Source organism: Panthera uncia, chromosome F2, assembly GCF_023721935.1.
Source record: "Panthera uncia isolate 11264 chromosome F2, Puncia_PCG_1.0, whole genome shotgun sequence".
In the NCBI taxonomy this organism is placed as follows: Eukaryota; Metazoa; Chordata; class Mammalia; order Carnivora; family Felidae; genus Panthera; species Panthera uncia.
The window spans coordinates 19,715,662-19,738,927 of NC_064812.1; the positions used below are offsets into that span (position 1 = coordinate 19,715,662).

The 23,266-nt window shown below is 37.8% G+C and overlaps 1 protein-coding gene across 4 annotated transcripts in view; it reads left to right on the top strand.

The window, feature by feature from the left end:
• Positions 1-21,164, top strand: part of TAF2 (TATA-box binding protein associated factor 2) — a 102,504-nt gene extending 81,340 nt beyond the window's left edge. For 3 of the 4 annotated variants that reach the window (XM_049632959.1, XM_049632958.1, XM_049632961.1), the window contains 5 exons: positions 4,471-4,700; positions 5,993-6,148; positions 6,631-6,736; positions 10,121-10,243; positions 19,711-21,164. In XM_049632959.1, the coding sequence (XP_049488916.1) occupies positions 4,471-4,700; positions 5,993-6,148; positions 6,631-6,736; positions 10,121-10,243; positions 19,711-19,973 (878 nt within the window). In that variant the 3' untranslated portion in view covers positions 19,974-21,164. The remainder of the gene's footprint in view (positions 1-4,470; positions 4,701-5,992; positions 6,149-6,630; positions 6,737-10,120; positions 10,244-19,710) is intronic. The other variant, XM_049632960.1, reaches the window with a different exon arrangement.
• The last annotated feature ends 2,102 nt before the right edge of the window (positions 21,165-23,266 follow it).

Sequence of the window (23,266 nt, forward strand, 5' to 3'; positions counted from 1 at the left end):
ATCCATTCTGATACCTTATGTCTTTTGGTTGGAGCATTTAGTCCATTTACATTCAGTGTTATTATTGAAAGATATGGGTTTAGAGGCATTGTGATGTCTGTAGGTTTCAGGCTTGTAGTGATGTCTCTGGTACTTTGTGGTCCTTGCAACATTTCACTCACAGGATCCCCCTTAGGATCTCTTGTAGGGCTGGTTTAGTGGTGATGAATTCCTTCAGTTTTTGTTTGTTTGGGAAGACCTTTATCCCTTCTTCTATTCTGAGTGACAGACTTGCTGGATAAAGGATTCTCAGCTGCATATTTTTTCTGTTCATCACATTGAAGATTTCCTGCCATTCCTTTTTGGCCCGCCAAGTTTCAGTAGAGAGATCCGTCACTTGTCTTATTGCTCTCTCTTTATATGTTAGAGCATGTTTATCCCTAGCTGCTTTCAGAATTTGCTCTTTATCCTTGTATTTTGCCAGTTTCACTATGATATGTCACGCAGAAGATCGATTCAAGTTACGTCTGAAGGGAGTTCTCTTTGCCTCTTGGATTTCAATGCCTGTTTCCTTCCCCAGATCAGGGAACTTCTCAACTATGATTTGTTCAAGTACACCTTCAGCCCCTTTCTCTCTCTCTCTTCCTCTTCTGGAATTCCTATTATACGGATATTGTTCTGCTTGATTGCATCACTTAGTTCTCTAATTCTCCCCTCATACTCCTGGATTTTTTTTATCTTTTTCTCAGCTTCCTCTTTTTCCATAATTTTATCTTCTAGTTCACCTATTCTCTCCTCTGCCTCTTCAGTCTGAGCTGTGGTCACCTCCATTTTATTTTGCACCTCATTTATAGCATTTTTTTTTAGCTCCTCATGACCATTTCTTAGTCCTTTGATCTCTGTAGTAATAGATTTACTATTCTCTGCTGTCCTCTATACTTTTTTCAAGCCCAGCAATTAATTTTATGACTATTATTCTAAATTCTTGTTCTGTTATATTGCTTAAGTCATTTTTGATAAATTCGTTAGCTGTCACTACCTCCTGGATTTTCTTTTGTGGAGAGTTGTTCCATTTTGACATTTTGGGTAGTCCCTGGGATGGCACAGAACTGCAGGGCACCTCCCCTGTGCTGTCTGGAGTAACTTGTGTTGGCGGGGCCGCAGTCAGACCTGATGTCTGTCCCCAGCCCACCGCTGGGGCCACAGTCAGACTGGTGTGTACCTTATCTTCTCCTCTCCCAGGGACAGGACTCACTGGAGTGGTGTGGCCCCAGTCCGGGCTACTTGCACACTGCCAGGCTTGTGGTGCTGCTTTGATGGGATCTGGCGTATTAGCCGGGGTGGATCTGCAAGGTGCACAGGGGTGGGAGGGGCAGGCTTAGCTCGCTTTGCCATCGGTGGTCCCCTGCGGGAGGGGCCCTGTAGCACCGGGAAGGAGGCAGACCCGTCGGAGGGATGGATCCACAGAAGCACAGCATTGGGAGTTTGCGCCGTGCAAGCAAGTTCGGTGACGGTAACTGGTTCCCTTTGGGATTTCGGCTGGGGAATGGGAGAGGGAGATGGCGCTGGCCAGCGCCTTCGTTCCCCTCCGAGCTGAGCTCTGTCTTCCGGGGCTCAACACCTCTCCCTCCCGGTGTCCTCTCACCCTCCCGCTCACCGAGCAGAGCTGTTGACTTATAACATTCCAGATGTTAAGTCCCGCTGCCTGTCAGAACTCACGCAGTCCATCCCCTCCGCTTTTGCAAGCCAGACTTGGGGATTTTGCCTTGCCGGACAAGCTGCCCCTCCACTGCCCGGCTCCCTCCCGCCAGTCCGTGCAGCGCGCACCGTCTCTCCGCCCTCCCTACCCTCTTCCGTGGGCCTCTTGACTACGCTTGCCTCCGGAGAGTCCGTTCTGCTAGTCTTCTGGTGGTTTTCTGGGTTCTTTAGGCAGATGTGGGTGGAATCTAAGTGATCAGCAGGACACGGTGAGCCCAGTGTCCTCCTACGCCCACAAATCAATTTTTTTAAAGGAAAAAAACACTATCTGTAATTGCCCTCAGGATCAAAACAATGTTCATTCTTCCATGCAAATTGAAGATCAACCAAAATCTTCAGAAAATAAGACCAAAAAGCCCACATAGAAATAAAAAGTAACAAAACTCTTCTCATAGGGGTTTAGTGCATTTGGCAGCCTTCGCTGTGCTGCCTAATCATCCTCAAACTGACTTTCAAAAAACAGAACACCTTAGCTCATCAGAGTGTACATTTTCCACTTGCTAATAATTTTTTTTAAACTTTGAGGAATTTTACACTCAATTGCCTGACTGGTTTCAGTGTCATCTACAACATAGTTCAGGATGGTTATTTGCAGTAGACATAATTAGGTGATACTGATCGTCAAGGCCAAATTTTCTTCCAGTATAAATTTACCCTAAGCTGTTCCAGTTTTCTTTACTGATGGAATGCCTATGGTTCACTCCTTTTCTTGCTGTGCCCATGAATAGATAGTGCTGGCTGCTGCGACCTGATTCCTTCCCTTCCCTCAGAGGTTTGAGCCACCAGCCCTTGTAATAAAAGGCCTGGGAATCTGATACCTATCCTCTGTGGAGTCTTTACATGTGTAAACTGTTTTGAGAAGGAGAATAATGAGTGCCTACCAAAATTCAAGCACTGTCAGGTCATTAAAATGTGCAGATCTGCATATTCTGGAGAAGGAAATGGATTTCCTGTGCAAAATTCTTCTTTTCACTCTGTACTGTTCTTCCCGTTCCTAGTTTCTCTGTAGTTTTTATGGCAAAAACTTCATTCTCCTCAGGAGGTCTTGCCTCTTTCTTTTGCTTCTAACAATGGTGTGTATCTTTGACCTTGTCACATAGAAGCAAAATTGAAGATGGCTCAAATAGGACTCATGATCGCCGTTTCATGGCAGGCAAGGTACCTAGCACAGTGTAGTATGTCATACGAACTCTGAAGTTATAATTCCTCCTATATGAATTTCCTTTGCGTGTAATTAATGTCCTGTTTACTTCTGTTGGAGTAAATCTCATTAGAATCTTTACTTGACTAATTGTATTTTATTTCCTCATGGTAATATTTGTTGTTGAAAACCACAAAGCTTAATATTTATGCTGTCTAAAATTTGCTGCAGCAACTTCTTTCCCTTTTGTCTTTCCTTTTTAAGCATTACAGTCTTTTGAAACTATAGTTCTTGGTCAAAATTAAGAATTTGTAGAGTTTATTTTTCTTATCCAGAAGAATTTACATGTTACTTTTCATTGATTTTAAGTTTTGTGCATCATTTTAAATTCCACCTAGAAATGATAGCAATCGTCTAACCCTAGATGACAAATTTCATCTTATCAGTCAGTTCTATTTGATGGAAGTATCTGCCTGGGATGTTTTATTGGGGAAAAAGGGAAAGTGAGAAAGAACTGTGGTATTGATGTCCTCTCTAATCTGTCATTGATAATGAGATAAGGTATAATCTGAGATCAAAACCCTTATTTTGGAGGTTAAAAAAAAAAAAAAAACCCGAGATTCATCAAAGAAGTTGAAAGAACCTGTCGTAGTCTCTCATCTACTTTAAATTTAATCTCTACACAGTCAGCTTTCTTCTGGTCATTATGTGTTTTACCAGCTGTTGCTATCTCTGGGATTTGCTTTTTCCTATAATTTTTATCTTTTAAACATATGCCTTGCAGGGGCGCCTGAGTGGCTCAGTTGGTTGAGGGTCCAACTTTGCCTCAGATCATGATCTCGCAGGCTGTGTCAGGCTCTGTGCTGACAGCTCAGAACCTGGAGCCTACTTTGGATACTGTGTCTCCCTCTCTCTGTGCCCCTCCCCTGCTCATGCTCTGTCACCCTCACTCAGAAAATAAATAAACATTAAAAAAAATTCTTTAAAAACAACATACACCTTGCAGAGCAACACAAATATAAAGGTGTTTAGCAAAAACATTTTCCTCCTCCTCAATAAAAATTTAGAATCATGTTATTTTAAGTAGTTGTAGGGTTTATTACCATATTTAAAACCTGAAAGTAATCAATTTGAGAGGAGAATTTGTTTCAAGTGTCAGGGTTCATAAAGGCTCTTAGAGTGCTATCTTCCTAATGGGCTATTCAAGAAGAAAATCAGACAGGATGAACAGAGAATGAATGAATGTGGAGTATTTACCAAAGAGGAGGAATTAATAGGAAGATCTAAAGCCTGAAAAAATACTGCTTTTGAAATATTAAATGTTTAGTGGATGTCTAATATTCATTTGGTAAGAATAGTGTAATGATAACATGCTTTACCAATTGTAAGTTATTTGTTCGTTCACTACCATTACTGCTTTCGGAACAATTTCTGAGTATCTGTGTTAAGATGCATTTTTAGAGTAGAGGGTTTGCCTGTTGTGCCTAGGTCATTAGACGGCCCCTTTTAGCACAGTCCTTTTTCTCTGTATAGGTTCTGGAGCAGTTCATGGATAAGTGTACGTATTGACTTCTTTATTATTTACTTCTTAGGTACTTCACATGACTGGAGGTTACGTTGTGGTGCTGTGGACTTGTACTTCACACTTTTTGGCCTCAGTAGACCTTCCTGCTTGCCCTTGCCAGAGCTTGGGTTGGTTCTTAATCTAAAAGAGAAAAAAGCTGTCTTGAATCCGACCATAATTCCAGAGGCCATAGCAGGCAACCAAGAAGCTGCGATTAATCCAAGTAGTCACGCACAGCTAGTTGGATTTCAGAACCCTGTAAGAGTCACATGCATTACAGAAGATACAGTTTTATTGTGTAGAGCTCCCCAGGGAAGATAATTTATTTTTTTGAACTGGCAAATTTTAAAGCCACTGAGAGTTTCATGTACCGCTTAAACTGCTGGTTGACAGTAGTTTAGCACTTTACAAGAGTTTATAAAGCACTACTGACAACTACATAGCTGCACATAACAAATGATGTGCTGCCAGTCCATTTACCCCTTTTGTGATGATGTAATGTTTTTGTACTTGAGTGTCGAATTTCTTAGAGTAGCAGAAAATTGAAGTGAATATTTCATCTTGTCTGTATATCGTATTAACAAACTGTTTGAACATAGGGGCTCTGAATTTTTTTGCTATTCTGTGTAATGCCTAGCACAATTCTAAGCATATGATAAATGCCTGGCAAATGCTTGTTGAATTAAATAAGTAACAGTGAATGGTCAGGTAAATGAGTACGCTGCTGATTTGGGAAGAGATTATGCATTACGTGGTTTTGTTTTGTTTTGTTTTAATGTATGCATGCATGTGTTTGCCTTTTAAAAACCTTTTAATTCCAGCTCTGCATTGTGAAATTACCAGGTTTTTTGTAGAAAGACTTTTAGCATACTTAACAATCATTTTATTGTAATTCAGAGAAAGTTTTCCAGAAATGATTTTCATGTTGGTAACAGAATGTCCACAATAATGCAAGCTTCATTTTTCGCCAATATTTAGACCAGATTACTTTCCTGGCAATTCCCTACTGGTGTTTTGACACTTGAAAACTGAGATTCTCTTTGTGCAAGTTAGTAATAATCATTTTAAATTACTTATTCACCTGGATTTTCTGGAATATAATCGTACTTATTTGTTGTAAATTTAAAATGTATCCTAGATTTTGGGTTATGAAGAAGTAAGATAGACCTTTCCATAGGAAAAAAGGGTCTCATTAAAGTGCTTTCTCAGATCGGAGTATTTATAAACCTGTATAAACGAATAGGTTTCTGATTCTTGCCCATATATGTTAATTTATTCACATTCATTCTTGGAGTCTTCAGGAAAAGGAAAATGACACCAAAAGATACATTCTTTTGGGAAAGCTCTACAAGTTTGCTTATATACCTCCCATCTCCCCCAAAAAAGACCAGCTGACAGGAAAAGGTGAAGTTTATTTTAAGCCCACTGCTGATAAATTTTAGGCACTGGGCGTGCTCTAATCTGCATGGTTGCTGTAGCTATTAGTGTTCAGCTATAATATGAGCTACTTGTCTTCAGAAATCTAATTTTGATCTTGAATATTGCCGCAGGAAGATGATCACCTTGCCAAGGAAGCATCATGTAATATGTCAGCTCATCAGCAGGGAGTGAAGAGGAAGGCTGATACACCACTGGGGTCCCCACTAGAACCTGGTCAAATACTGGAGAAGAATGAGGATAGCAGTAAAGTCAAACTCAAAATCAGAGTAAGAAATACAGGTTAAACCTGTATTAATAGCGTAGGATATTCACCTTCTTGTAAATCTTTTTGAATGCTTCCAATGGTTTTTCCTTAGCAGGAACAGATGGGGCAGACCGAATCATAAAGAAATCCAAATGTCCGTTTAAGACCTTCCATCTGATCATTTAACTTGTATTATCACATATTTCTTCTCTGTTTGGGGGAGGAACTATGTGTATATGATCTGCCTTGGCTCACTACCTCTTCCCACAACATAGGAGTAGATTTTAGTTGCTATTTCATTTCCAGTAATATCCAGTCAGCTTCTTTAAGAGGCTGGACCATGTAATCTTTTCTTATTCTTAATTCTTTCTGAGAAAAAGACTACTTTTCCTTTTAAGATGTGGGGGTATATTCTGTGGCCTCTCTGCTACCTTTTCCTAAGAGCTAAGATCCAAATGTAAAGTGATGTAATGGTTCTTTTTCTCCTTTGTGTATGTGTTGTAGTTTTCAAATTCTCAAGATGAGGAGGAAATTGATATGGACACTGTTCACGATAGCCAGGCGTTTATTTCCCATCATTTGAACATGCTTGAAAGGCCATCAACTCCAGGTGAGATCAGTGCATAGCATCCGCAGGCTCATGAAGAGAGCTCGTGGGGTACTGCTCTTCTAAGGTGTATTGCTTTATTGACAGGTGAACATTTGAAAGTAGCTAGTACAAAATACTGGATTGTAGCAGATTATAATGCATATCAGCAAAGGAATACATTTTTAAAAAGGGTTTCGTTTTTTTTTAATTCTGTTTTATTTTGGTCCTTAAATTTTGGGCATACTTCTGGATTTGTTTTTTTAAAAATCCATTCATCAGATTCCTTCCAGTGGCTTTAATTTTTTTGTGTGTTTCCTTTTTTTCTTTTTTTGTAGTAGGCTTAACCTCCAACTAAAATACTAGATCTATTTTCTATTTATTTATTTATTTATTTATTTATTTTAATGTTTATTTATTTTTGAGAGAGACAGAGACAGGATGCGAGTGGGTTAGGGGCAGAGAGAGAGAGGGAGACATAGAATCCGAAGCAGGCTCCAGGCTCCGAGCTGTCAGCACAGAGCCCGACACGAGGCTCGAACTCACGAGCTGTGAGATCATGACTTGAGCCGAAGTCGGACGCTCAACTGACTGAGTCACCCAGGCACCCCTCTATTTTCTTTTTAATAACGTAACCATAATTTTAAACTTTGAAGTTAATGCCTCCCATAACACTGCTACTTTCTCTTTTTTTGTGTGCCCATTTCACGTAATATTGTAGAAGTCTTAGACTTTTTTTGCATGCATCTCCCAAACATCATAATCTTTTCTTTTGAAAATAGTACCTGAGGGGCGCCTGGGTGGCTCAGTCGGTTAAGCGTCCGACTTCGGCTCAGGTCACGATCTCGCGGTCCGTGGGTTCGAGCCCCGCGTCGGGCTCTGGGCTGATGGCTCAGAGCCTGGAGCCTGCTTTCGACTCTGTGTCTCCCTCTCTCTCTGCCCCTCCCCCGTTCATGCTGTGTCTCTCTCTGTCTCAAAAATAAATAAACGTTAAAAAAAAAATTAAAAAAATAAAAAAGAAAAAAAAAAAAGAAAATAGTACCTGAGGAGGTATTGAGTTGATGTACTATAATTTATCTTATTTTGGGGGTTGTTTCAGGGTTTTTGTTTTTGTTTTTTTTAATGGGTGATTCTGCACTGAATACCTTCATACAGAAGCTTTTGTTTCTTTTTTGTTAAATTATATTCTTTAATTTCCCAAAATATTTTATTGGTGAAAAGAGTAATTTTAACTGTATTATGAGGTACTTCTTCAGAAGGTGTTCACAGCTCTTGATTCATTTTGTTATAATGCTTTTTGAAGAGCTAATACCTAGTTTATGTCAGCATTTTTTAATATTCAGGGATAAAGCATTGATGTAACTTGCATGTAAGTTGCAAAGCATAGTAATAAAACAAATATCTGTGAACCTGCTCTCCACCTTAACCTGTATGATAGACTCCATGCCGTGGTCATTCCCTTTGTGCCTCTTCCCTGATTCTGTCCACCTGCCTTTGCACCACAAGTAAATATGGTCTTGAATTTTCTTTTACTTTTTTTAACCGTTCTATTACTTTTCTTTATAGTGTACCACATAGATATAGGATTTCCTTATACTTGTTTTTTTAATTTTATGAAAATGGTATGATATGACTTATGTTTTTTAGTCAGCATTATGCTTCTAAAATGTATCCACGTTGATACATAAGATATAACTTATTAATTTTCACTTATTTCATTTTTTATGCATAATTGTTTTATTGTCATCAATATAACAACTTAAAAGATATTTATTAATTATAAATGATAAATCAAGTGTACTTTTTTTTAATGTTTATTTTTTTTTTTTTTGAGAGAGAGCACAAGTAGAAGAGGAACAAAGAGAGAGGGAGAGTGAGGGTTCAGAGTGAGCTTTTCGCTGGCAGCAGTGAGCCAGATTCAAGGCTCAGACTCACAAACTGTGTGAGATCATAACCTGAGCCAAAGTTGACTGAGCCACCCAGGCACCCCAATCAAGTACTTTTTAAAATTTTGCCTTTTTTCTTAGAGCCCGCACACATGAGAGGGGAGAGGGAGGGGCTAAGGGAGAAAGAGGATCTTAAACAGGCTCCACTCTCAGTGTGGAGTCCAACATAGGGCTCGATCCTATGACCCTCGGATCATGACCTGAGCTGAAATCAAGAGTCAGACACTCAACCAAATGAGCCACCCAGGCGCCCCTAATTTTTACTTTTTTTAAGTAATCTCTGTGCCCAACATGGAGCTCAAACTCATGATCCCAAGATCAAGTCACATGCTCTACTAACTGAGCCAGCCAGGCACCCCTCAAGTTTACTATATAATGCATTTTTTATTGGGAATGTAACTGTTTTTTTTTCTGGGTACTCTTCCTGTTTTCATTGGCAAAAAAAAAGGGAGTATTTATTTATATCCCATACTGGTTGTCTTTTATGATCTTTACATTTGAATAATGTTTTTCTTTTTCTTTTTTTTTCTTTTAAGGATGTTACATTTGTGCAAAGTCCTCCTTACCCACCTTGGTCTGCTTTTTATTAAATTTTAGTTTTGAGACCTAAATTATTTTTCACTGTCTAGTAAACTAGTATAAGCTAGTAAAATTTGAGAACTGGCTTCAGATAGAATATGAGCCTAAGATTCATTTGAACATTGACAGGTCATGAATTCTTTGGCTTTTCTAATTCTCAGAGATCTTAACAATTACTCATCTGTTCTATCGATTTTATAGATGAGTGAACTTAAGAGAGAGATATTAAATGACTTGCCCTAAATGACACTCTCCAGTAATAACCAACTCAGGGCTAGACCAGCTGATCTTAGAACTTGGCCATGTGACAAGTGAAGGAATTGAGACACAGTGAGATAAATGTCTCACCTAGATTATGTATCTAATTTGTTGATAATTTGGAATCAGGACCTAGGTATCCTGATAACTGCTACAATGCTGTTCACATTATATATACCATTACAACATTTCCTGTTTAAAATGTCTTCTTACTGTAAGCCCTAAATTATTTTGATGTATTTGTTGAATAAGTATTACAATGGAATTTATTAGCAAATTTTCAGGGGGAGCAGGGAAAATTTACTGTATGTAAAATTCCATATACATACTATAAAATACGGTTTCTGCCTCAAATGTAGAAGCCAGATTATGTATTTAGCAGACCAGTCACACTTTCCTGCCTTTCTTGAACATGTATTGCTCTTAGATTTAAGCATATAGGAACCATGACAAAGGATTAAAATCAAATGAGATTTTTAGTAGTTGGTAGTATTCTTTTTATTATTACAATTCTATTGTTGAACTGTTTCTGGTTTTAAGGTTAACTTATGAAAAAACATCAGGCTTTTTTCTTCTTTTGGTAAACCAAGAAATAAATTCCTCTTTTCCCTCTTTGGCGTTTTAGGGCTTTCTAAATATCGTCCAGCTAGCTCCCGATCTGCTTTAGTACCCCAACACTCATCAGGCTGTGATGGCACACCTCCCACGAAACCCCAGTGGAGCATGGAACTTACACGGAAGGGAACAGGTGAAATTATTATTAATATTTTATTGTTATTATTTTACTCAAGGACAAATCTACAAACTTTATAAAGTTTTATCAACTTAAAAAAATACGTGAAAAATACAGATCTAAGGACTTGCTTTTCTTGCAACATGTTGACTTTGTATTATCTAACATAAAGAATATTTTAAATTAGACTTTTTACTATTTGAAAATAATGCACTCCTATTACATAAAATTTGGAAATGAGATGAGTAGGAAGGAGGGGGAAAAATCATCCCTCATAAGCATTTAAAAATACCCATTGTGGTTCTGCCTTGCGGTACTTTTTCTTAGAATATTATAACATGAAAAATGCCAACTTCGGTAGAAACCATTAAATCTGTGCCTTTTTTACTTTTATAAAATGCAAACGTCAACCACTTATTTCTCTTTTTCCTCTCCCCCTGAAAGTTTTACAATTGATCATCCATGGTCAGTCATGAAGACTCGATGCTATACTAGAAAACTAAGATATTCTGTCTTTTAAATTATTAAATACAAATTGGACTTAATTTTATGAAAGGTTATTCAGTTCACATGTGTTTGTTACCTATTCTGATTTACATTTTCTTCTGCTTACTCTGGTTCTCTGGTTCTTCTGTTGCTTACAGAAAAAAAAAAAAAAAAACAGATCGTAATCTAGATAAGGAATAAGCATTCAGGACTGTTGAACAAAGATTCAGTCCTGAAGTTTTGAGGGAACAGGGAGTGAAAATGAGATACATAAGCAAAATCATTTTTAAAGAATAGTTTTTCCAAAACTCATTTGTCAGGCTTTAAGATTCCAACAGATGGATCTTGTTTATATAACCCATGTTTTTATGATATAAACAAAAGAGTAACTGTTTATTGATTTGAGGAGCTTAAGGATCAGCTGTGATTAATTCAAACCAAAGCAACATCTCAGAATACTTTGGTATTGAGACCCCAGACTGTTGGTTGCTTCTGTCTCTTTGTGTGCTTTATGCATTTATTGTAAGGTTCATACAAAATTTATTTCAGAAAGAAATCAGCTGGAGACTTTATCATTTACTTTGATAAGTGAATTTTGACATTTCTTGGCCCTTGCCAGTTTTGTATTTTCTTGGTTTTGTTTTTGATTTTGGTGTAATTTTGCTTTTATCGCTATACTTATTAAAACTTTACTAGACATGAAAAATATCCCACATTTTTAAAAACAATAAAGCTCCGGGCATTTCAGACCCCTTGATATAGTTTAAGAGTGATGCTTCTGCCTGTCCTCCATGCTTTTAAAAAATGAAAAACTTCTGTCTGAATCCTAGCAGTCCAATGTATTGCTTGCTGTTCCAGAAAAGAATCTGAATATTTTTGTTTGTTTTTTCTTAAACTAACCGATGTAGAAGCAAATCTTAACACCTTTTGTGCTTACTAATGTGCACATTTGTATCATAGTTCCATATTGCTTTAAAAAACATATTTTTACCTTTTTTGGAATCTCTATAGTCTTACAGTTCTCATGACATCATGTGGGAAGATTGGGGAGGAGATCTAGGGCTAATGGTGGGGAATAAGAAAGTATTAAAATTTTAGCTTTGGTTGCTAGGACCCTTTTATGTAATGAGGCAAAATGTATATCAGTATATTATTTGTACTGATCTGTAAAACTTAATTGTGAATATACTTTTTAGTATGCCTTTGTAATTTTCTTTAAATGTATTTATGCTTTTCAACACCCTGTGTCCATTGAGCAAGTCTTAAAATTCAATAATGATATTACTGGAATTTAGAAAACCTTCATTTTACAAGTGGTGTAGTTTTTAAACAATTCTTTGTACATGTATTTATTTTGTAATTCTAAATATGGTTTTCCCATAGACACATTGTTATATTTGATAGGTAACTTTCCCAAACTAGCCAACATATACCATACAGGAAGGGCAAAAGTATCACCCTAGCCACTGTGTATAACAATGTTTCTGAGAGGGTGCTTAGAGCTCCATCTTTTGGAATGTTAGGAACACAGCTTCAACCTAACCCAAATAAAGTTGGCAGTAAAACAGGAACCTCCTCTCCTTCCTCTCTTCCTGCCTCCCCCAGAAGGAGCCGGGGTCTCTTGCTGCAGTAGCTAGCCTGGCGTGACGTTTTGAGTGGAGGGCTCAGGAGAGGAAGCATAGAACCAGTGTAAGGGAAGCTGTGACCTCTCTTAATTCTCTAAGGGATTCTAGATTAGAGTTCATAAATGGGTCTTACTTGGGGCCTTATTCAACACATCCAGCTGAGGCATCTTTTACTTGGTCAGTAGAAGTCTTGCAAAAATGTTTGAAGTAGTTGACTAAAAAGAGATTACACATAAAAATCTGGATTTCCAGCTTCTCTTGAGAAAGAGTTAAGTGAGAGGTCCTCTTAGGGAGTGATGTGCTTTCCATTTTGTTGGTTCCATTTGTGTTGCACTTAGTATTGTACTTTAAATTACATCATTTGTGCTATCTCCTCAAGTCCAAGACTTTTGAGATTGGGACCCCTGCTTCCTTTATTTGAGCTGAGATGAATTCTGAGATGGCTCCCTTAGAGCCAGCAAACAAGATGATAATTGAGAACTGGAATGTGTTTCAGATGTCATCTTAGGGGGTAGGGGGATAGAAAAGGGATGGGAGTGTAGGTAGGATAAAGAAGAGGTGGGAACTAAGGTAGCAGGACAGGTCCTGGTTTCCTTGTCGCTCTTTTTCCCTCCAGTTTTCTCTTTCCATGCATATGATAGAAGAATATTTTAGGGGTGATATATAGGTTAAGCCATTTGCGGGTAAGAAAGCAGAAGTGGCAGAGGAATCTTCCTTCTTCCATCGTGACCTTTCCCTCTGCTGAGGTGAGGAAGGAATATGGAGCAAGGGCTGTGTAATTCCCATGTCCTCTGCTACTACCGCAGCCCCTGTCCAGCTCTGCAAAGGCTTCATCATGTCTGCCTCCTGACTTGCTCGAGGGCTTCTAGTGATGGAGCACAGAGGAAGAGTGACAGGCATGGAGCAGAGGGAAATCCTTAGTGGTTTTGTGGGGAAGAAAAGGAGTGTTCCTGCTTAGCTGGGGCTGCTGTATTATGTAACACCTTGCAGAAGTCAGAAAAGCACTATTCCAGTGCATGAAGTCTACCCCCTCGCCCCCACAAAAAATCTTGAGAGCCCTAGTTCTTTCTTTTGAAACTCTAATATGAAAAATAGACATTGATATTGTTTTTGCTTAAATTGTAGTGATAAAGTTTTACACTTCATTTTTTACAATGATCTCAAGAATCCAAGACCAGACTGCACTTTTCCTAATAAAAACTGCAAGTTCTGTGTTAAGTTCACGCAGACACGTAATGTGAATGAATTTAAGAGAATTAGCAGATTATTCACTATTACTAGCACTTTAATCAGATGACTGAAAAGCTTCCACATTAAGCTTATATTAAGTACCTCTTTCAGTTTATTTTGCATTTGTTAAATTGACTGCAGCTAAAATCCTTATCCGTAGTGCATTTTACTAGATCTCTAGGAACAATTTTATGTTGGGTAGAACAACAAAACAGAACATCTGTTTTGTTCTTTTCATATAACATGAAATAGGAAGATATAATATTCTGAATTATATATATCTCCTTTTTTTGATATGTGTGCTATCATAGACACATGTATTTCAGGTCACTAAATAAGAGGGCTTTCTTTAGGTTAAAAATGAGTGGCCCTCACCTTGGGTGGGCCTCAAGTTCCCAGGCATCTTGTAAACTCCTGAAATGATATGTGAAACTATGTGTGTAAATGTGTCATGGGGATGGTAATGTGTGCATTTTTCCCCAGGAGCGATTCCATACATGATCTCAAGCTAGTGTGAAAGTAAGCTCCTGTGTGTCCCAAATCTGACTGTTAATACAATTCCACATGGGAAGGAAATTGTACTTTTATATCACCTTGGATTATACCTGGGAAAAATGATCTAGGAAAGACAGAGATTAAGCAAACAAAAAAATATGTATTGTGTATAATAGATGAAAACTTAAGAGCTAAAGTTTATTGATGGTGGTGGTATAGTAACATTAGGTTTTATCAGATGTTCTGTTGTTACTATTCTGGTGAATATTTTTCATACGTGTGTTTGCACATATGCATGACCACATTTGTGCGATAAATTTCTAGAAATGAACATTCTAAATCACAGAATATGGGCATTTAACATTTTCACAGATAGTGCCAAATTGCCTTAACTTCTCCTTTTTAAAAAACACTTTTTTTGTGGAAAACTGTGAAGGAGTCAGACTAGTTTAACAAACCCCCATGTATCCATCACTCAGCTTCTGCAGTGATCAACTCATGGTCGATCTTCTATAATCTGTACTCTTACCCTAATGATTATTTTGAAACAAATCCCACATGTCATCACTTTATTCATAAATAACTTAGTATATATCTCTAAAAGATAAGGACTTTAAAAAATCATAACCACAGTAACATTCTTATACTTTAAAAAATTAACAGATATTTTTTGTATTATTAAATACCTAGTCAGTATTTAAATTTCAATTGACTTCTGTCATTATTCTGATATTTACTTTTAATACTTTATTTTTTGAATCAGTGTCCACATAAGGTGTACACATTGTAATTGGCTGATAATGTCCTTTACATCTTTTTAAATTTAAAGTTTTAAGTTTATCTTTTTCTCTCTTTTCTCCCCTTTTACAATGTATTTTTGTTAAAGGAACCAGGCTTTTGATCTGTAGTTTTCAGTTCTTGTGTTTTGCTAATTGTTTACCCATGGTATAATTAACGTGTTTGATAGAGTCTTTATTTGATGTAAATTTATAGTTGGATATAGAAGCTTAATTGGATTTAGATTTATAGATGGTGGTTTATTCTTCCATGTGGAAGCATACAGTGCCTGGTCGGCTTTTTTATGATGTTAGCCACTAAGATGTTTAAGGCCCAGATCCATTATTTCATTAAGGCTTGCATGATGGTGATATTCTAATACATTTTCTTTCTTTCTTTCTTTTTCTCTCTTTCCTTTTCTTTCTTTCTTTCTTTCTCTTTTCCTTCCTTCCTTCCTTCCTTCCTTCCTTCCTTCCTTCCTTCCTTCCTTCTTTCCTTCCTTCCTTTTGAAGGAGGGGTGGGGGAGGGAGGGGCAGAGAGAGGGAGAGAGAGAGAATCCTAATCTGTGCTGAGAGCGCAGAGCCCAACACAGGGTTCAAACCCAAGAACTGTGAGATCATGACCTGAGCTGAAATCAAGAGTCAGACACTCAACTGACTGAGCCACCCAGGTACCCCATATCTTTCCATTTTTGTTTATGAACTGGTTTATTTCTATAAAGCAAAAATCCCCCTCATTTATTATTATCCAGTGGTATGGCATATAGATCATATGAGAAGAGAAAGATAATAGCTTCTCTTTTTATTTAATAATTTTCCAAAAAATGAGTTGGCTAACTATGTCCTCCAATGGTGATCTGTTAGTTCCAGTTCATTACAATTCTTGTCCTTATCAGTATTCAAATTATCCCATCTTTGGACAGTAAGAAACTCTTAAATTGACTCTTGGGTCTGTTGAGAAGAATTTAACTTCCTTGCTGTCATACCAGATGTTTTAGGTTCGTCTTGTAAATATTCTGCCCAGACCTAAGATCAGCCATTTGATCACCCTTATCTTTGGATGTAGCTAATCCATTGTCTTAAGAATAGACTAAATACAAATCAAGAGACATGCAAGATTTATAGTCAGTGTATCTTTAGTGCAAAATATAAGAGATTGGATTTACTTTTGAAGTGGTTGTAAGTATTCCTTGGAAAAGAGTACGCCCAAGTACACTTGGTTGTCCATTTGGCAGTTGCCTCTGCTGAGAAGTACAGTTTCCAATGTAATTATTGGCTTTTCTGCAATCCAAGTAGGTTGGAAGGTATTTAGGATTGGATGATGAAACTTCTCTCAGTGTAGAAGAGGACCTCAGACTCTTAATGCAGACTCTTAGTGCAGACAGCCAATTGGAAGGCTGCAGAGTCTGTTGTTGTAGACTGATTAAATAATGAGGTAGGATCTGAAGGCATTTTTTCTTGAGACTTTTAAAGTCTCTTATCACTTCTCCTTGTCATCTGGCTCTGTGTCCTGTTAGGTATGGACCCATTTTCCCATATTTATAGAATTGGAAACATAGTCATGTACTTCAATTAAAACCTAAATTAAAATCATATAGTGGCATATTTGGCTGATAGTCTAAATCAGATCTCCCTCAAAATTTATCATTTTCTGAATACTATCTGGGTAGCTAGCGATTATGGCAAAAGATACAGATCCCTAAACTTGCTTTTGTATATATATAATCTCTATAATTAGTTTATGCATTATTGTTAGTGTTATCTTTACCAAAAACATTATGAATATAAAAATATGATTTTGTAATAGTTAATACATACATTATTTGAATAATCTGTGAGGACAAGAGCTTTGTCTGACTTGTTCATCTATTCTGAAATACTGGAACAGTGCCTGACACAAAGGAAGTATAGTTTCTGTGCTTTATCCCTCTCCCTTCAAAATTGATGACCTTCAGATTACACTTAGATGGACTAAGCTCACCTGACATCCTATCTAAAAGGAACGCAACAGTTAAATATTTCTGCTATTCATTCACTCATTTGTTTAGCAAGCTTTGGCAGGGGTGGGGAGGTGAGATGTAGGGGATGTTGGACACTGTGTGACACACTGGGATACAAAGATTAAAAAGACAGACAGACTCCTTGTTCTCCAGACGCTCTGAGTCTGATGGAAGAGACCCAGAGGTAAAAAGAGGTGCTACAGTGTCCTCTCTGCGATGTGCCCTCGGGCACAGACTCTGCAGTCACGTTCTTTGGGTTTGTGGCTCAGACCCGCCGATGCCACCTTGGGCAACTCACTTCAGTTCTCTCTGCCTTAACTTGCTTTATGTATTACGTTGTGGGAACGTGAACCGATTCTGTTTGCACAGTTGGGGGAAAACTTCCTAAAGAAATGACATTTGAGCTAAGTTTTAAATTATTAAGAAGTCTAAATTTTTGTGGTTGTTGTTTTCTTTTGTCTACTTTAGGTTACCATTTAAACATTATTTCCTTGGGGAAGTTTGCCTCTGATCCCCCCACAGCTAATTTAAGTCTCCCGTTTTGCTACTGGTTCACTCTGTGTTTGTCTCTTTATTACTTGGGTGTACTTATTCAGTTACTTTCCTGTTGGCTAGTTTGTAGACTCCAGGAGGACTGAGATCTGTCCAGGTCATCACTGTTTTCCCCAGTTCCCATGCAGTTCCTGATACTTGTTAAATAAATCTGAGAGTCAGGGAAGTAAGGGAAGTGCATTTCACGCGTAGGGAATAGCATTTACAAATACACCGTTATGAAAGGGCTACCTAGAGCACATAGAAAGGGATAGTGGAAGATAAGGCTAGAATGGTAAGTTCAAGACAGATTGTAAAAACTGTCAGTAAAATTAGTGCTGGAACTGATTTTTAGAAAGCTTCGGCAGTGATGCCTGTTTTGGTAAGAACCATGGTTTGGGGCTAGTTTGGGTCAAAATTAGTGTGGAGAATTTACTTGAAAAAAAAAAACTTGCTTGGAAGTCCATTTTAGTGAAAATTTTGTTTTTTAGCTACTTTGAATAAAACTTACATATTTTTTAGAAATTGCTGCACTGGAGCCCAAGGAGTTTTTGCTTTTATTCGGTTGGTAGAACCAACTGAGTTGGAGTTTTTTGGTTATTTTTTGTTTGTTTCTTAAGAACCAAGTGAGTTTTAAAGCAGATAATTATGAATAGCTTTGTTTTTAGGAAGATCACTATGCAGCAGGGTTTTCCAACCTGAACACTATTGACATTTTGGTCATGAGAATTTCCTGTCGGAGCTGTCCTGGGCATCCCTCGGCTCTACCAGTGGGATGCTAGTAACACTTCCTCCCCTGACCCTACCTCGGGGTGACAACAAAAGTGTCTCCAGATATTCCCAAATAACCCCCAGGGGCAGAATCACCCCTGGATGAGAACCGCTGCTGCGCAGCTGTGTAAAGTGTGGATTTGAGTAGAAGACACGTCAGGCACGAGGAGCAGTTAACAGGAGACTAGTCCTGTAACCCAGATGAGGTGAGGTGGTCTGAATTAATACAGTTGCGGACAGGATGGAGGCAGATGTAGGAGATACTTGTAAGTGAAAACCAATGAGATTTGGTAGCCACCTAGATTTAGAAAGGAGGGTATTGGAGATGATTCTTAGGCTTTTTTTCTTGGCTGGCAGCATATAAAGTAGTACCATTAGTCTCCAGCAATACAGAGAGAACTCTTTCTCAGGGCACGTCGCAGGGATCGCAGCATCTGGAGAAAGCAAGAAATTGTTGTACGCTACAGTCCGAGAACTATTATTGTCGATTCCTAGACTGATAAAATGTTAGAAATGGAAAGAACCTTCCAAAACGTTTGATCTGTTTTTTAGGTGAGATAAAAAAAAGAAAATGAGAGCTGAGTGTTAATAGCAGAATCTGTTCAAGAGCACAGGTCTCCTCATTCTCATTCACTTTCTCTCTCTCTCTCTCTCTTCTCTCTCTGTCTGTCTCTCTCTCTCTCTGTCATTCTCTTTGTGACACTTCTCTTTTGTCTTTAAGTAGAGATGTTCCCTTTATAGACTCCTGGCTTTTTCTGGGTTTTGTAAGCTGTGTGTACTGAATCTATTTAAAGAGTGCACTTTTGCCTATCCCCAGAAATTACCATAAGGAACTAGAGAAATTTGATTTTTGCTGAGACATCATTATCCCTAACTAGCATAACACGTTTTTGTGTGTATAAGTGGTTCTTGAGGTGGCAAAAACAAAGTACTGCCATTTCACCCCCAAAACCGTAGGGTTGAACTACAGTTAAAGGAGCTACAGTTGAAGGATGAATGTGGGTCTAAACTTGCAACACGTGTAATCATTATTGTTGCCTAATAATACTTTAACATTAACTTTGAGAGGATGGTTTGGTAACACACTGGTATGTATCATAATTTGTATAAACTGTAAGGAATTAATATTCAGTTTCCTGGCCACAGTGCTGAACACTTACCTGCATGTGACTAATTGAATGCCTTATTTATGTACTTCTCCCATTCCTGATGATTCCTGTGGAAGTGATAAACACTTAAGAGTCCCTTTTAAAAAATTTTTTTTTAAACATTTATTTATTATTGAGAGAGAGACAGAGCATGAGCATGGGAAGGGCAGAGAGAGAGGGAGACACAGAATCCAGAACAGGCTCCAGGCTCTGAGCTGTCAGCACAGAGCCCGACACGGGGCTCGAACTCACAAACCGTAAGATCATGACCTGAGCCGAAGTTGGACACTTAGCCAACTGAGCCCCCCAGGCACCCGAGGAGGAGTCCCTCTTTTCTATACTGTCCTCAGCTCCCTCTTACTTTCATTTCACTTTCCTTGTGATCATCAGGAATTCATTTGGATGTTTTTAATTTTGAAGGTAAAGAACAGTCACCTTTGGAGATGAGTATGCATCCAGCTGCAACAGCTCCACTCTCAGTGTTTACTAAGGAATCCGCGTCCTCCAAACACAGTGACCACCATCACCACCATCACCATGAACACAAGAAAAAGAAGAAGAAGCACAAACATAAGCATAAGCACAAGCACAAGCATGATAGTAAAGAGAAGGACAAAGAGCCTTTCACTTTCTCCAGCCCTGCCAGCGGCAGGTCCATTCGTTCTCCTTCTCTTTCAGACTGAGAAGGGGACAGAGGAGACCTTTCCCTCAGTGTCCAGAAGAATATATATAACTAAAGCCTTGTCCTCTGTAAAGAATGATAAAAGGAAGCAGAGAGACAAAAAAAATTGTTGCCTTTCTCATTCAGAATCCATGGAAGTTCTAAACATTTGATTTGTGGTTTTTATGCAATTGAGATCTAATTAGAAAAACGTTTTACACTTCTGAATAAACCATTTTCACCCCATTTCCTCCTGAGAACACACACACACACACACACACACACACACACACACCTCAGACTTCATAAAGGCCCTCGTATCCACTGGCAGTTACCATCCACATTATGGTCTTCGTGTGGACTGCCAAAATCAATTATGTTTTGAAGTCTTTGATGGATGCTTTGGGGCAAAGTTATGTTTTAAACAGAAGCTACTGCCAGATCTGTGGTGAAACCACTGTTTCCAGTGAAATACTGTATAACACTATTTGGAACTACTGAAAGAGACTGAGGCTTTTCTATAGGAATCTTCTTTATTACATGGTATTTTTTGTGTTAACCGTAGAGGCCAAACATCAGAATTTGTGAACAAGAATACATGGTATTTTCTTTTGCCCTAAAATACTGAAATTTTCAAAAGCAGCTCTTTAAAAAAAAAATTTTTTTAATAGCTTTTTTGATAGTGCATTCGGTGATTATGATGTTGGAATTTAATAGAACTATCAAATCCACGGTTCTCAAATCAAGATATTTAAATTATAAGTTCTTTTTTTCATTAAGTATAAGTGAATATGTTCATATGTAGGATATGTTTGCTAAATGTGGACAGTTTACACACCCAACACATAATCTAAAATTATTTCTGTAGAAGATAAAGTCTGATACCTTAAAAAGGTGTTTCCATGGTGTTTATTAACTCAGACAAGTCAGCCCTCATGTGAGTATACCAGAAACATTTAGAAATATGAAACATTTTGGTTTCATACTCAAATAGTTTGTACGTTTGTGTGTTTTTATTTCTGAATTTACCATGTGCTTTATTGTTTAAAAATGTTTTTCATACCTGTTCCATTTTTATCATTTCTCTTATCATTAGTTTGACAAAATACTTCTTCCGGAATAGATATTTCAATGGGATCCAATAATGTTGGACTTTTAAATATACTTTTAGTTGCATTTAACTTGTTTATTAATAAATAACTTTTTAAATTGACCATTCTCCCTTTGTATCTTTTTATCTCTTTTGTTACCTTTCTCCTTGTGTACGTATATAATGTACCTGGCCCCAAAGCTCTCTGCAGGCTTTATAGATAGGCAGGATTTGAGCTGGCCTTGCTAGGAAGAATGATTATAATAGAGATGGGGAAAGTTATCTCAGTGGAAGAAACGGTGTTTTTTCAAAAGGATGGAGGAAAGCAGATACGTGTTCAGGAGTTGTAAGGCAGTGCAGTTGACCTGGAGTCTTAAGAGCAAAAGGAGTGTGGTCAGATGTCAAAGGGCCTAAATGGCAGTTATTTAAAGATTCCAATTGAGTGTTGCCCAACTGAAATTATTTTTGGAAAATGGAATATTTTACATCATGGTGTGCAGTGGTACCATATAGAGAATTCCCAGCTTTGAAAATTGTAAGGATATATTTCAAAGTAATTAGTGTTGTAGGAAGAGGTGACAAATACCAGCCACCTTTATAACCTAAGGACCTCTTGTATATCCAGCATTATGTAGGAACTGTATGTTATGTATGTTATTTCTAAACTGGATATTTATAGTGGATGTTTCTTGGGAAGAACATTTTGTCATGGCAGGCTTTTGTTTACTTAAGTTGATGGTTAGAAGCAGACAATACAGGAATCATTCCTAGTTCTGAACTATGTAATGATACACAAACAATGCAGAGTTCTCGTGGAATCTCCCCAGTGTCCCCCAGAAGCGGTCTGTGTTGGCAGTATTACAAGCATCTTTCCAGAGCTAGTCTATACATGTTTCTATATGGTATATACATTGTTTAAAAAAATGATATTTGTAGAAATTTTTAATTTTGGTATAGTTTATCTTTTATGACAACACATTTTGTGTCATACTAACAAAGGTCTTTCTTATTCCATGATTATAAAAGAATTCTCCCAGCTTTTCTCTTGGTTTTAAAGTTTTATGTTTCAGGTTTCTATCCAGCTAGAATCCATCTGGAATTTATTTTGATAGAAAATAGGAGGTAGAGATCCAACTTTTTTTTTTTTTTTTCCTTCCAGAATGCTACCCAACAGTGTGTATTTAAAACTCTGTCTTTACGGGGTCCCTGGCTGGTTCAGTCAGTAGGACCTGTGACTCTTGATCTTAAGAGTTGTAAATTCAAGTTCCACGTTGGATGTAGAGTTTACTTTAAAAAAAGTTATTAAAAAGAGGGTGCCTGGGTGGCTCATTCGGGTAAGCATCTGACCTTGGCTCAGGTCATGATCTCGTGGTTCGTGAGTTTAAGCCCCACGTCGGGCTTTGTGCTGACAGCTCAGAGCCTTGAGCCTGGTTCAGATTCTGTGACTCCCTCTCTTTCTGCTCCTCCCCTGCTCATGCTCTGTCTTTCTCTCCTGCAAAAATAAATATTTGTAAAACAAAAAAAAATTTTTTTAAGTTAAAATAAAATTCCTTTTCTCTCTAAATTTCAAGTATTACATACTAGTACTAATTCTCTAATTATTTGGGTCCATTTCTGGACTTTGTAGCTGGTTTCATGGATCTGTCCATTCATCTGCCAGCACCACACTGATTAGATCATTGTAGCACAGTGATGTTTTGATAGGATAGAACTAGCCTCCCTTCATCACTTTTTTTTTTTTTTTTTTTTCTGTTCTTGTGGGTTATTTCCTTTTTCTGGTTGACTCACTTATACATAGTAAAACTCAATTCTTGTATACATTTTTATGGGCTTGATAAATGCTTAGACTTTTACATCTAACCACCATAGTTTCATCACTGCAGAATTCCCTTTTGCTGGCCCTGGAACATCAGCTACCCCACCACCCAATTCCTGTCGTCTGCTGATAGATTTTCCATCCCTGTAATTTTACATTTTTGTGGCTTTATTTTTCTATGTGAATATTGAATCAGTTTTTAGTCTCTCCATGAAATTGTTTTTGTACTGGGTATTGGTTGTGTGTTAAATCAAGAGTTAACCTAGAATTGGTATCTTGATGTTGATTATTTCAATTAGTGATGTTGGTGTTACTATCTATTAGTATAGTTTTTTTCTAAATGTTTATTTTTGAGAGAGAGGGAGACAGAGAGTCCAAAGCAGGCTCCGTGCTGGCAGCACACATCTCG